The sequence below is a fragment of the Coturnix japonica genome, chromosome 27 (assembly GCF_001577835.2).
Source record: "Coturnix japonica isolate 7356 chromosome 27, Coturnix japonica 2.1, whole genome shotgun sequence".
NCBI lineage: Eukaryota > Metazoa > Chordata > Aves > Galliformes > Phasianidae > Coturnix > Coturnix japonica.
Window position 1 is genome coordinate 4,131,851 of NC_029542.1, and position 14,607 is coordinate 4,146,457.

General features: G+C 52.5%; 1 protein-coding gene across 1 annotated transcript; it reads right to left on the reverse strand.

Moving 5' to 3' along the window:
• Positions 1 to 5,242: 5,242 nt before the first annotated feature.
• CCR7 (C-C motif chemokine receptor 7) lies at positions 5,243 to 11,786 on the reverse strand. Its single transcript, XM_015885985.2, has 3 exons — positions 11,650 to 11,786; positions 8,841 to 8,890; positions 5,243 to 7,159 (listed from the first exon to the last, which is right to left on the reverse strand). The coding sequence occupies exons 1-3, from the start codon at positions 11,657 to 11,659 to the stop codon at positions 6,095 to 6,097; spliced, it is 1,125 nt and encodes a 374-aa protein (XP_015741471.1). The 5' UTR covers positions 11,660 to 11,786; the 3' UTR covers positions 5,243 to 6,094.
• Positions 11,787 to 14,607: the final 2,821 nt, after the last annotated feature.

A 14,607-nucleotide genomic window follows, 5' to 3' on the forward strand; every position in this document is an offset into this window, starting at 1 on the left:
GGGCCGGGCACCGCGTCGGGCGCTGCTGGTCCTGCAGCGTGCGGGGCATCGCCTCGTGTGACCCCAGGAGCTGCCGGGGCTCAGTGTGCGGGCAGTGCGGGCAGACACACACACACGGCTCCCAGCGCTCAGTGGGGGCGGGTGATGACAAATAACCCCCAGCATCTCCCTGCAGCTCTGTGTGGTTTTGGCCCGTTTGAAATGCCCTTCCTCCAGGAAACTGCCCGCTCTGCTGCCCAGGAATGCTTTCAGCTCACCGCCCTTTGGACCCTTTGAACCGCCCGTTTATCAGGAAGCGCTCCATATAAAATCCCACTCCTTTCAATTCCTCGGATCCCCTTTACGACCTTCCCGACACTTCATTCATTGTTTTTTCCTGCCGTTCCATCCCTGTGCAAACAGTGCCGCACGCAGCCCTTCCTCCTGCACTGCCCCGAGCTCTGCCTGCGGGAAGAGGAGCAGCACAGATTTAATGGGGTGGGCAGAGCACACGGAGCTCCAGTGACCAAACACCCTCCGTGCTGCACAGCTGTTACAGCCTGATTAGGCTTTAACCTCATTATTCTCATCACCAGATTGAGGTGAATGCGCTCCCGTGTTTTGGGTTTAAGCATCACCTATGAAGGACGCACAGATTCACCTCCCCAGCTGAGTCAGGCTGCAGGAACATCCCACTTTGTTCCAGTGATGTGGATGGATGGCTGCAGAGCTGGGGGGGTTTGTAAGTGCACGGTTACATCTCTGGAATCTGAACAAAGTAAACGTGGATACCTGTGAGCTGAGACAGCAAAGGGCCTTTCAAAGGATGTGAATAAGGTCGGGAGCAGTTCCATGGAACTCACGTGTGCAAATGAAGAGAAAAGGTGGAGAAGGAGCGGCCTGGGCAGGGCGTCCTGCTGCAGTCTGTGCCCAACGCCTGCAGCCCTGACCCACATCTCCTGCCCCCCTTGGAGATGCAGGGCAGCACTGTGCCCCATGGCAGGGCAGGCTGCAGCAGGAGAGCCCCAGGGCTGCAAAATAGAACGGAGCACTGAAATGCTCACTTGCGGAAATGAAATACCGGGCACGGAGCACTGGGTGATGCTGGTGATGGTGAGGACACCATCATGGTGCAGGCGGCCCCCGGTGCCCCCCAGCAGCCCCACATTGTGCTGTCACCACTTCCTGGGGCAGCAGCAGGTGAGTCAGCTCCACTTGGAACACAGCAGTGCGTTACGCAGAGCGCTGACGCAGCCCCATGGATCCCCTCAGCTGCCTTTTATGGGAAAAGCACTTTCTGTTTTCCACACCTCAGATGCAGATTGTTGCAGCTCCAACCTCTGCTGTGCCCGGGGGCACCATGGCTGGGCCTGGGGAGGGTGGGAGCAGAGCTCTGTCTGGTGTCCTGGAGGCACACGGTGCTCCTGGAGCAGCTGCACGTGCACGTGTGTGCTCCAGAAACCTCCCTTGTCTGCAGACAGTGCTGCAAAAAGGCCCGAGCTCTGGGTACAGCTTTCAGCTCAATTACGATGGCAAAGTTTCCTTCTCTGTGACTGAACTCTCACTTTGGGTGGGAGAAGGGAATGAAACGTGGCCCTGCACTGTCCTGCCGAGCTGCCTTTGATGCCCACACCATCAATTTCCCTTTCCAAGGAATGACAGCACTGCAGATGTCATTCCAGGGCAAGGAACCATGAACAGCCTTTGTCTTGGAGCTGGCGTCTCTGTTATCAAGGTGAGGCCAGGAGAACAATTGCTTTCCACACTTGCTTTTCCTCTCTATCTCAGCGCTGTTTGCACAAGCTGCAGTGCCCCACGCCAGCAGCTGATAGGGGTTGGCAACTGAAGTGAATTGTATCCATATTTGCTCAACGGAAAACCCACGAGCCCTCCAGCAATAGAGATGGGAAGAGGATTCCGGGCAAAGGGAGCAGCACTAATTACAGCTTTTATTGATAATAGCTGGGGGGAGCAAGAACAAAAGTGACGACACAGGAAGGGGAAAGGTAGAGCCAATGTGTATGGAGGGCCTCCGGATGGGTGCAGCAGCCGAGGATGGAAGAAGAATGGGTTATTATTGCATGATTTATTGGGATGGAGCTGTCATGGGGGGGACGTATTTCCTCAAGGTCTGGGTGGGCGCAGTGTGGGCTGTGGGGGATATCCCTGTTGGGTAGAAACCAGCTGCAGACGTGGAGCTGCCTTCGTTGATGTTCATTTTGCTGCTGCAGAAAGCCACAAAGGGCTTCAGTTCTACGCGGGCAGAAGAAAGAGGCTCCATCAGAGCAGCCCACGCGGAGTCAGGGAGGCCTCATGTTGCAATAGGTGTGTTTGAAGTTGAAACGGAGGCAGTAAAACCTGCAGGTGACATTTCAAAATGAATCCGGGTCCTGCTAAAAGTGCATCCAGTATATTTACATTAAACCAAGCTCGACTGCCCAGTGAGGTCCCCAATGTGACTTAACTGGCATGTGCTGCCTTGAATCCCCCCTCGTTGCAGGAGATGAGCGTTTCTCAGCCTTTCCCACACGGTGTCAGCATCGCTCAAAGAGAAGGAGGCTGCTGCTCCTGTTTGCCGGCCTCGAACCTCACCCGAGTGCAGAAGGAAACGCTTTGTGAGGACAGGCTCCGTTTGTGGCACTGCTATAAGGGGCACGGCGTGATTTGGATGCACTGCGACCTCACACGACTTGTGTGCTGCAGGAGTTGTGTCTTTGGGGTGAGCAGGTGCCAGAAGCCCCAAACCTGCACCATGGGGCAGCTTCTCTGCAGCACTGATCCCTCATAATGTGTTGTGGACAGGAGTTGTGCTGCTGGAGTTGGGCTGGGCACTTCCAATGGCTGCAGCCCCCATCGTGTCCCATCCAGGGCACCCAGCTGAGGAGCACAGCGCTGTGTCTTTAGGTGAAGGTTACGTCTGCGTGCAGCCAGGCCCTGCAGTGTGAGCACTGAGCACTGAGCACTGTGACCCTCCTGTGATGCAGAATGTGTTAACCTCTTCAAAGGAGCTTTGTGTAACTCCCTGAAGTGTGGGGCTGAGCTGCTCAGTGGCTGCTGGCTGTGTTAGTCATCCAGAAAGAGACTTGTTTTTCCTTCTCCCCCTCCCCGCCCTGGCACGGGGGTAGAGATTCTTTCTCACTGCTCGGTGTGGCCACAACTTAGAAGAAGAAACTCGTTATCTTGAAGGGAATCAGTCAACGCTCCCTAAAAACACGAGCTTTTGTTTGCTCAGCTCTGGCGGTGAGATTGAGCGGGGCATTTAATTCTGCTGCCATAGCCCCTGGAGTCTGAAACCAGTTCTGCTGGGAGACAGATGCAGACCTGAGCACGTGTGTGTTCACACCTCCTTCCACATTAACGTTCGCATATAGCTGTCAGATGCCCCGGTGATAAGATGCAAAGCAGTGGGTGAGCTGCAGGAGCCTCCCAGGCTGCATGGGCCGGCTGTGCTACATGGTGGGAGGCAGTGGGGGGGCATTGGAGCCCCATATCCCCACTGTCACGGGGCTGCGTGTGCCTGCAGGAGGCCTTTCCTCTCTGGCAGGATGATTTTAGACATAGGACACAGTCTTTAGTCACAGAAATTCAAGCATATCAGCACACAGAAATTCAGGTTTATGTAATAACTTGTCAGCAAAGAAAGGAAAGTAAATATCTTCTCACTGCCTTATTTTAGACAATTGAATTTAAAAAAAACCCACAGCAGCAAGAAGGTAAGTTAAGAGTTTCGGTTCCTGCGAGCTGAGGATTTGCATGGGTTCAGCAATGAGAAATAGATGAGATCATACCTTGATTGGCTCTGAATCCACCATGCATGTGGTGGAGGTGAACCCAAAGCCTCCGTGCTTGTCGAGACCTGAAGATTTCTATAGTGAGCTGTGGCAATGGCAGGTGCTGTTTAATGAACAGGGGTTTGACTCCCTGCTCTGGCAGCAGTTTTAGCTCAGTGGAGAGCCAGGGTCGTACTGGAAGGTGAAAGTGAAAACCAACTTTTCATGTGGCTTGAAAATAGGTAATGCTGCCACTCACAGTGTGCACGTGCCTGCTTGAGAACCCCCAGTTTGAGGCATCTAAGTAGGTTAGGACTGCTTTTCTCTTTCAGCAGGAGGGTGGGAAGGGAGAAGTGCTGCGCTGTGGGATGGAGGGCAGGCAGCGATGTGCTGGGATCAACAGAGCTGAAGCACCTGGGGACAATTATTGCCCATGGAAGAGGTTCTTCCCCAAGATCTGACACCTCCACCCTGAGAATGGGACTTTTTGGGTTTATTTTTCCGTATAAAAGAGGAAAATATGGCCCACCCTCATCTCTTCTGACTGTTGCGAAGCGCCACCACCCTTCCTCATCACCCACGTGCATTATTTTTAGGGGTTGTTTATCTCAGTAGCTCCAGCTCGTTCTTTGTGTGGGGACAAAGACTTCCCTGCGCTGCTTTGCTCTTCTCTTTGATTCCGCAGTTGCAGCTGTGGGGCAGTTTTTGTGCAGGGTGATGTCTGTATGTGTGCACACCAAGGAAGAATTGCTCGTGGTGCAGGTTGACCTGCTGGGGAGGCAGGTTGTGCTATACCAGCATCTCTATTAGTGCAGCAGTTGCTGCTGTGCTGCTCGTGCTGAGCCCTGGGAGCAGCAGCCCATCTCCCTGTGAGCACTTTGCACCTGGAACAGCCAGACTGCGATGGATACACGATGCATCCTGTGGGGAAATGCACGAGCAAAAAGCAAATGTATTTCCAAAATGATCATTTATTTCCATCGAGGAGCAACGTGCAGTCAGCTCAGACTGAGCTGGAGGAGCCTCACGTTCAGACTGTGGGGTCCATCTGGTGGCAGCCTTCATCTGCACTCACTGCTCTCATTGAGGAGGCACCGAGCTGTCCCAGATGCTGCTTTGGTTTCTCATTCTTACAAAGGCAGCTGCACATTTCCCTATTCAGATTATGTCAAAGACCTAAAAACTTGGCATTTTTGGGAAGGAAATGCTTTCTGTTCAACGGGCTGCAGGAACAATTGCAAGTTGTGGTGACAGTTTTCCCTGCTGGAATAAGTTATGGGAGTGTTTTGCATAAGATTTAGTGAAAGCAACGCATGTCAGGGTACATTCATGTACATATTGATCTTTTTCTATGAGAAGCAGCTTTATGTATGTGAGTATACATTAAGAGTACGTTGTTACAGGTGAAGAAAAGGAAGAGGAGCCTGTATGATGGGTGCTCCTTACTCAACTTTTCTTTGCCTGAATAAGAAACATAGGAGGAAAACAAGAACAAAAAGAACAAATGTCTATTTGGTGTGTCAGTATTAACCCTCCCCCCCTCCCTCCCTTCCCCCTCTTTCCTCCACTTGGCAGCTTGAGTAGAAGTGACAGTATGAATGTGAAACACATTTCCAGTAGCTTATAAGTGAAATCTGTATCTGACTTACAAAAAAGACAGCTGCTAAAGTTCTTCTAGACAGACACAGTGCTTGGTAAGGGAGCAGAAAGCCCACATTTGTGATACTATCTCTTGAGGTCAGCAAGCAACGGCACAGAAAGCCCCTACATGTACGTGACAATCAGCAGGCTGTGTCCACATGGCTGGTAAGGCTGGAGAGGAGCAAGCTTTGGATTCTGACACACTGCAGTGGTCAGACCATGGGCACAGGTTTATCCTAATTTAAGTCTTGAGCTAAGAAATATTTCTAACTTGTTCTGGGCATGGCTGAGCATTCTGGCAGTAGTCTGCCAAACCACGTGCTTTCACATCAGGCACAGTAACACATCAGCATGTTGGGAGTGAGGCTGATGTGAGGACAGGCTGAAAATATGTTGAAGTACCTGTCACTGTTTCTTGGTTCAGGTTTGCGTGGCTGGGAAATAAGAGTGAAATGGCACGATGAATTCTGAACTCACAGGTCTCCCTCTCCCTTACTTCACTGCTGGTCATAGTTTTTATTGAAGTCTCCCCATCCATGAACACACTGGATAGCAATGCTCATTGATTGAGATACTGAAAAGTTCTTTGCTCTTCCTCTCGCAGCTGCCCTTCCTAAAGTAATGGCAAGTCTTTCTCTATCAGTAATTCAAAATAGAAGCAGTGTACAAAACAACACCGGCCTTCAGCCTCCCTGGCCCTCTCCTCATGGGGAGAAGGTGGTGGTTGTCTCTGTCTCCATGGCAAAGGAAAACCTCTTGCTCTCACGGCAGGACGACAGCTGCCAGAGACGCTCCTGGCTGAGGCAGCCCAGCTCCTTCAAGAGCTTGAAGAGGTCGTTGCGGAATTTGACTCCTATGAAGGCGTAGAGGAAGGGATTGAGGCAGCATCGGAAGCAGGCGAGAGTGTAGGTCACATCATCTGCCATGTCGAGCTTCTTGCTCTCCTCACATGAGCTGGTGTTGTTGAAGACTGAGATGGTCTTGGCCAGCATGACACCATTGTAGGGCAGCTGGAAGACGACGAAGACGATGACCACTGCAATGATCACCTTGATAGCTTTGTTCTTCTCAAAGTTTCGGGCCTGGAGTAATGTTTTGATAATGATGAGGTAGCAGACAGACATGACCACCAGGGGAATTAAGAAGCCAAAAACCATCTGGGACACTTTGATTCCAGTGTTGAAAGTCTGCAGGTCATTAGCAATGATGGAGCACCGGGGGTGGCTGTCGTAGTTATTTATACCACTGTGAACCAGCTCGGGGATGGAGAGAACAAAGGCCAGGAGCCAAATGAGGACACAAGTGACTTTGCTAATGAATATCATCCTGGGACGGAAGCGGTGGGCAGAGGCAGCCTGAACAATGGCAAAATACCTGTCGATGCTGATGGACAGCAGGAGCAGCATCCCGCTGAAGAAGCTCATTTTGCAGATGCAATAGACTGCTTTGCAGGCAAATTCTCCAAAGCACCAGAACGTGGCTGCACTTGTGGCCCAAAATGGGAGGGTCAGCAGGAACAGGATGTCTGCCAGGGCCAGGTTCAGCAGGTAGATGTCTGTCATGGTCTTCAGCCGCTTGAAGTAGATGTAGGTGAGCATCACCAGCCCATTTCCCAGCAGCCCCGTGAAGCAGATGAGGGAGTACATGGCTGGGAGGAAGGCAGCACGGAAATCACGGACTTCCTTCTTCTCACACAGGATCTCAAACATGTTGTAGTCAATGGTGCTGTTGGCGTCATAGTCATCAGTGACATTGTTCCCAGCACAGAACTATAACAGGGAAGGAAAAAAACCCATTGAGACAGGTACTGGGGATGCATGGCCTCCATCCCTCAGAGGGTGGTTTGCAGTGGGGCTGATGTCAGCACCCAGCTATGGCCAGGGATGTCCCAGGGAGTTCCCATCATGAGCAGAGCTGACAAGGTCTCATGGCTGAAGTATGTGGGGTCTGGGTTTCTCAGGGCTCATCATGGGAATTCAGCAAGAAAAGTAATATAACCAATATAAGGCCTGAAAGCTCTAGAACGTGTGGCTGTTATCCAGAGTGCAATGGGACCCAAACACAGAGGTGCGTACATGGTCAGTTCTTAGATAAAGTAGGAAAAATAACACAGCCTTTGGTGTTTTCCTTCTCTCAGCAAAACTTCCTCTTGACTGAACCTACTTGGTGGCATTTTGTAGCTTCAGTTTCACCCCCCTTCCCCATCTGAGATGCTCCTGTTGCTCACGTGCACTTTTAGTGGCAGTGCCAGGAGTGGTGCAGCTGCTGCTCGTGGCCATCAGCACTCCGGCACTGTGAGCACTGGGGTCCTCGTGGCTCCCTGGACCTTCTCCCTTAATCCCACCAGGTCTGAGCCTGCAGGGAGCAGGGCTGTGAACAAAGGGTGCTGCTGGAAGGCAAAGCCAGAGCCTCCCTGCCTCCCTCAGCTGCTGTTTCTGCTCAGTAAATAGAGGTGTCAATGAAACTGTGAGGAAACACAGCGAGCAGAGCAGGAAATTGTTACGGTACTGACATGGCCGGGTTGCTGGCATCTCATTCACAGGCCCCTGCCCCTGATTTCAGCTCTGATTATTCTCGTTTCATCTTCCTACACTGCCAGGCTCAGCAGGGCAGATTGAGCCTGTGGTGTCTCTGCCCTGCTTTCCGTGAGCCATTGGGCTCCAGAACCTTCTCCCCATTGCTCGGAGATGAAAGGTTTCCCTTGGATACCTCTGCCCCTTATCACCGAATCTCTCAGCGTGCTCCGTCTCAGGCAGGTCTGGCTTTCACCACATCCTGCGTGCAATCTGGAGGCATGCCACCAGAAGTGAAAGGGGAAAGCAGGCTGCAGGCCTTGCTGAGCCTTGGGGAGCCTGAGCCGGGGACCATGACGTGGTTGAGGCTGCTGCTGTGGTCGCAGGAGTGCGAGTGCTGGGGGCCAGGTCTGCAGTTCAGGAGCAGGTCACAGCATTCAGCTCCTCCTTCCTGCTTCACTTGGGCTCTGAGCAAGAGGAGGAGGAGGGTGGGCAAAGTGCTTGGGCACCTCAGCTCCATCAGCACTGACAGTGGTCAAAGCCCAGCGCTGGGTCCAGGAGCTGGGGACACGTGCTCCTGCAGAGCTGTGAGCTGGGCTGTCACAAACACTGTGTGTGGGGCTTGGTTCCTTACTGATAACACACACTCTGTTGTGAGAATGGGACTTGGTTCTACCAGTCAGGTCTGCCCTAAGTTCTGTTTATGCTGCCGTTTCTGTTCGTTTTGTTGTCATCCCTTCTGTTTGTTTTCCCTCTGGTTTTAGCACCGCTCTCACCGCCCACCTCTGGGTGCTGAGTTATGAGTGTGAGCAGCCGCGTGCCCCACGGATCCCTCCATGGCTGTGGGTGGCTGCTTTGCCTGTCAAAGTCTGTGAGATCTCTTTACCCACAACACAAATGCAGCTGCATTTCAACAACGTTCTTTCCAACATCTTACCTGAAATATCAGAGGAAGGCTGAAAACGAGGGTGGCCTTCAGTTGTTTGCCTAGGGAAAAGAAGACACCGTGTTAGTAGCCAGGTCGGGATCTCCACGTGCTGCTTGAAAATCAGTGGCAGCGGACTTGTCTGTGGCATCCTGAACTCTGCAGAGCTCCCTGCAGCTGCACAGACAAAAAAGGCGATAAAGATGCTCACAGGATAACCCAGGGTCGTGTAACAAGCCACTGTCAGAGCACTGATTGAATCTTGGAAGCCTGGCCTCTGCAGCCCCACTGATAGCTGAAGACAGTTCGCATATGTAACCATTTTATTGCAGACCTCTTTCCTTTTCCTCCTCTCTCCCCCCAAGCTGACAGCTTCGTGCTCCTGCAGGACACACCGAGCTGAGGGTGCAGCACGCTCAGTGTGTGTACAAACACATTGTGAATGCAGTCAGTTTGGCACAGCTGCTCCCTGGCATCGTGGTGACCGGACTGCAGATCAGTTCAGCTCTGCTCCCTGCAGGATGTACAGAGCTGGAGCTGACTGAAATTTATTGCTTGTCTACATGTCAGAACTGGCTCCTGCTGCCTTTGGATGTGGAGATGCAGCACACTGACAGCTGGGAGGAAAATTAAATTCAGAGCCAGATGTGATAATGGTGAGAGCAATCTCAGACAAACAGCTCTTCCTGCTGTGGTTAGTAGAGACACAGAGGCCAGTGAAAGCTTTCTCTTCTGTCTATTTAAAGCACATGCCAGCATCTACCTCAGGCAGTTGTGACCGAAGTTTACAGAAGCTGGAAGGTGTTGTGGCAGCTGCGAGGAAGTCAGTGCCCTGACTGTGCAGGTAGGAGCAGCGTCCTCCCCTGAGCAGCTTTTATCTGCTGTTGTGGCCATGGTGCTCATGCTTCCCCAGCAGTGACTGCCCCAGGCCTGACAGAGCTCAGGGGTCTCAGACACACGGTTTGAGTTTTGGAAAGCCCTGTGTGTCATTGAACTCCATCATCCCTGCTGAAACTCTGCCTGTGTCCCTTGCAGGGAGCACAGCGCGGTGCCTCGTCCTGGAGCAGCACCTTCCCCTGCATCTCCCCTCCCCAGGACCTGCCCGGCCCTTCATCCACCTGTAAAGGCACAACAGCACAGCAGCAGCGAGCTGCCTTTCCTTTAGCAGCACCATCCTTTGAAGTGCCAACCGAAATAGGGCTGGTGAAAAGTGACTCAACCAAAGATACGCGCACAGATCGGTTGCTGTCCTTCCTTTGAAGAGCTTCACTTTTATTTTGCCTCAGCTGCTGTTTCACGAATCTTAAATGTCAGATGATTTCAGTAACAGAAAAGCTCACACTTTCCATCCCCTGGCCCCAACTTACACATCTGCAGGGACATAACGGGGCAGAGCGGGTCCTTGAGTCACCACTTTCACATTAAGGATGGCACTCACTTCTTGGTGCAGGGCGGGAGAGGGGAGCAGAAGCGAATGGGCTGCAGAGAGGAAATGAGGCCCACTCTGGAGTTCAATAGGCACTTTTAGGTAGCGTTACGTTTTCTGGCCTCTGGCAGTTCTCGCCTGTGGGTATTTCTGTAAGGTTTCGTTCCTCAAAATATTAAGAAAAAACCCCCTCAAAAGTCCCTATAACAGTTGGAGCAGCGACCTCCCTTCTAAAGAGACAGCAAACTGAGTCAGGATGTGCTCAGTGCCCCCAATGAACCCCCACCTCCCCCAGCAGCACCACACCACGCTGCTGCAGTCCTCAGGAGCACATCGCTGTGCTGCAGCCCTGGGAATGGAGGTTAAACCCTCACAGGCAAAGGATTCTTTGTTCCTGTTGGCCAGGACCGACAAGTGGGGTTTCAGCCTCAAGCACCTTAAACAGCACGTGTAGGCAGTGAGTAACGTGCTGCTGAGATCTCTACCCGTATTCAGGTTTCTGGTGCCTCTTCACCATCACTATCGTTGGCTTTGGGGGAAAGAACCGGATATTTCTGAGAAGGATTAATCATACGTAAATAATAGAATGATTCTGGCAGTTAGCAGCTCAGGGCCAGTTTCCCCCTTCTCTCCCCCCTGTTTCTCACTGCAGAAAGAGGAAAGATGGGCTGAAGTGAGCTGCGGTTTGTTTCATTCAGACTCACTGATGGTTTGTCTCTAGAAGCTCCTCTAGGAGACGTGACTGGCTCCGCTGCTGGCTGCTCAGCAGAGCTGGCTGTGAGCTGACAAAGTGTGAGACGTGCAAGGAGCAGACACAGGTCTCGTGCCTGCTGTGCTAATGGGGACATCAGGTGCTCAGCCCCATGGCGGGGTGCTCTGCTGCAGGACAGACCCACGCTGCGCCCCAACTCGGGCTGCTCCTTCTGCAGGTAAATGCAAAGCCCAATTTTTGCATTGGTTCAAGATTTTGTGGCCGCAGTGAAGATATTCAGCCACAGCAAGTTCAGTAAGGGAGGAGGTTTAGGCAAGAGGAAACTCCCATCCCTGGATTTATCCATGGAAGTGAAATATTAGCAAGGAGATGGAAGGTCTTTAAAGAAACAGGAGGAAAAGGGAGGGATGGTGTGGGAAGACCTCACTCGCATTTGGACAGCAAAGCCTCCTTGAAATGCCCCCCAGGCTGCCCCTTTTTTTCATGGTTTGGAAGCAAATCGACTGGAGATTTGTGAGCTCGTGGAGCAGGCAGCTTTGTTTGAGGCTTTTTGTTCATAGCATGCACAAGGAAAGTTAAACCCTTTTATATTAAATAATCTTCAAACTCTTCATCCCTGTGCCGTGGATCAGGGCACTGTCCCTACCAATAGAGCTGCAGATGAATGCAGGGCTGGTACTCACCGCCGTCCATGCTCTTGTTTCTAACAGCCGAAGTCACGGTGCTGGTGAGAGCATCATCCGCACAGCGCAGCTGGGTGCGCGCCGGCTCCTGCCTGAGCCCCCTTTGGGAAACGGCCTTTTATACTTCCTGCACCTCGTAAGAGCCCGGTGACGTGCCCCGACAGTCAGACCCTCCTCCCCCTCGTGCTCTCAGCAGCTCAGACCGCGGTGCTGCTCCCCCCGCTCCCTGCACACACTCAGGTGCTTCCTCAGCTCGTGCCCCGAGGGCTGCACGAATCCACACGCTCCGTGCTGAGAGCTCACAGAGCACAGACAGTCCTGCACTTGCACTGGGAATGTGGGGATTTGGCTGCGGCAAAGGGACACGAGGAGAGTTCCCACAACAGAGCCGGCTCCATCGGACAGAGCCCGGCGCTGCAGGAAGCAGGGAGGTTTCCCATCTCCACGAAGCCCTTTCTAGGAAAGGTGCCCACCCACCCCATTGCTTCCATCCCAGCTGGCAGCCCTTCTGCCCGTCCTCGTCAGCAGCAGCTCCCAGCCAAGTGGGCTTCCCCATCGCTTTCTGCTTTCTGGTGGTTTTCTGTACCATCTGCTGAGGCTCAGCGCACACCACCTTCCTCTACGAGGTTTGACACATCTGCAGTCCTGTGCCTTCCCCAGCATCACGCTGCTGCAGAGGTCTGAGCTCAGCAGAGCCCCGGAGGAGCTCACGCTGCAGGGATTCTCTTTGGCTCATCCCATTCCTGAGGGCAGTGGCTCAGGGTCACTCTGTAGCTGTGGGTCTGTGGCTGTCCGAGCTGGATGCCACTTGTCGGAACTGTTCTTCTGACAGGTAGAAACAAAACCAGAGAAATAGGAAAAGGAAACCCTGTCCTACCTACATTGTACTTCAGCTGATCTACAGATAACTCATACTCTGCATCAAACTGTATCCAGCAGCTCTTATGGGAACCCACACTGGGCAGCTGGTGTCTGGCTCTCAGCAGTGTCAGTCTTATGCAGAGTGACCTGAGCAGTGTCCTGCCAACCAGGTGGGTGTTACACGGGGTGTGCATTGCAAGGAGCTGGTGAGTTGCTTTAGTGAACCTGATTGGTGACACCAACACTCGTGCAGCTTCCCATAGCAGAATCCAGCTCTGCACACATCCCAGCTGGGAACAGCTTTTCTCCACTGAGACCCCACAGCTGCTGGAAGTCTGGGGCACTGAGGAGGGCTGATATGGCTCCCTCTGGTGTAGTTTAGCACAGAAAGACCTGAAGATGGTGTTCTAAATAAATACGGGGGGTGTATGTTAATTAGAATGAAGGTAATGGAATGGTTAACCACAGCTAAAACAGGACCTCGCCAGAATCAAGAGTAACCCCACAGCTGCTGAGCCCTTGCTGCCCTGCCTTCAACACAAACTGTGTCAGCCTGGAGCAGAACCTCACTCCCCAGCTCTAAAGCCCCAGTGAAATACACCAGAAATCACAGCTCACATGGGGGTCTCCCCGTCTTCAGTTCCTGCCCCTCCCCAGGTTCTGTTGCCCACCCAGCTCTCACTGCAGACCCCCTCAGCATGATCCTTCAGGTCCCTCCCAACCCAATGCAATTCTATGATGCTCTGATCTCTGGCTTTTCATCACACTCTCTTTTGTCTTATCTATAGGCAGGCGCTGTTCACATCCCCGCGACTATTTACTGCTCTGTTTTCCTTTTGTTCACCAGCGATCCTGGCAGGTAAGCTGCCTTTGAGAGCTGTATCTTCTAACCACTTCCGCCAATAAGGACGAGAGATGAAAGGCTTCCCTCCAGCACAGGCAGAATACTCAGAAATGGTGGGCGTGGGGCCTTCGTGCTGCTTTGTGCTGCCTGCAGAGCATTGCCTGCGTGAGGATGGGCACTGCCAGCTGCATTTACTGCCCTCATGGCTCAGAGGGCAGCAGGCTGTGAGATGGCTGTGGGTGCATCTCCAGATCCATGGCAGATGATGGAGGCACAGATCGTTTCCCTGTGCTCCCAAGCAGGACATGCACAGTCCCAGCAGCCCCAGCTGTGCAATGTCAGAACCAACTCAGCAAAGTGTTTGTTTTAGACATTTCCAGTTCTGCAAAGAAAACAACCTGCTCATGCTCCTGCCTCGTGCCCAGGCACCTCCTCACACCTTGAGGTACTGGGCAATGCGTGGGGGAGGTTCCTGCGGTGCAGTCAGTAAGTTTACTCTGGAGAGGACTTTTAGGGTTTTCTTCAAGCAAACAAAATAGGAGAAGTGAAATTTGAAGTAAATTCCTGACATTAAGAGCGGTACTGAGCTGGGATTCCACACCGGGAGGAGTTCTGAGAGTGGTTTTAGGGGATGCCCTGAGAAAACAGATAAAAACTAATCTTGTGATTATCATCTCACTGTGAGGTTATTATAAGATTCTTATCCACCCAGAAGAGGAAGCAATCTGCGCAGCAGGCAGGCGTGCATTGGGGGCACACAGCTGCCCTTGCTGCCTGCTGGTCAGCCACAGGAGGGAAGGAACACGCGTGGTGACACTGGGAATTCACCTTCCTCATGCCTGCGTCAGAGCACGATGGTGTTTCTTTCCACAGAACAAATAACTGTTGACCGTTCAGCATCTGCTCTGCGCACAGGCAGCTTCCTCACCCTGCAGTCCAGGAATTGAGCTGAGAGCAAAAGCACCCAGAGATGCAAACAAAAGGGGTCTGTGGTGAACAAACAGATCCCTTCTGGCCCAGAGTAACATGAAACAGAGACGGATGGTCATGTGTGAATGATAGAGGAAAGGTGAGGAGTCAGAAGCAGCAGGAAGATACCCATGGGCTCTGGGTACCACGGAAGGCGTGTGACTGCTGGTTATGACTGGAGATGTCATGAAGTGTTCCCTGAACTTCAGTCCCACTCAGAGGATACACATATCCTCCCACATTCCTGGAGGATTTCAAACACGGGTGGCCAGTGGAACATCCCG

Bases quoted from the DNA above. Each gene is read 5' to 3' on its own strand.
- CCR7 (XM_015885985.2), bottom strand. The intron at 7,160-8,840 runs GTAAGATGTTGG...TCCCTGTTATAG, and splicing joins GCCTTCCTCTGATATTTCAG to TTCTGTGCTGGGAACAATGT.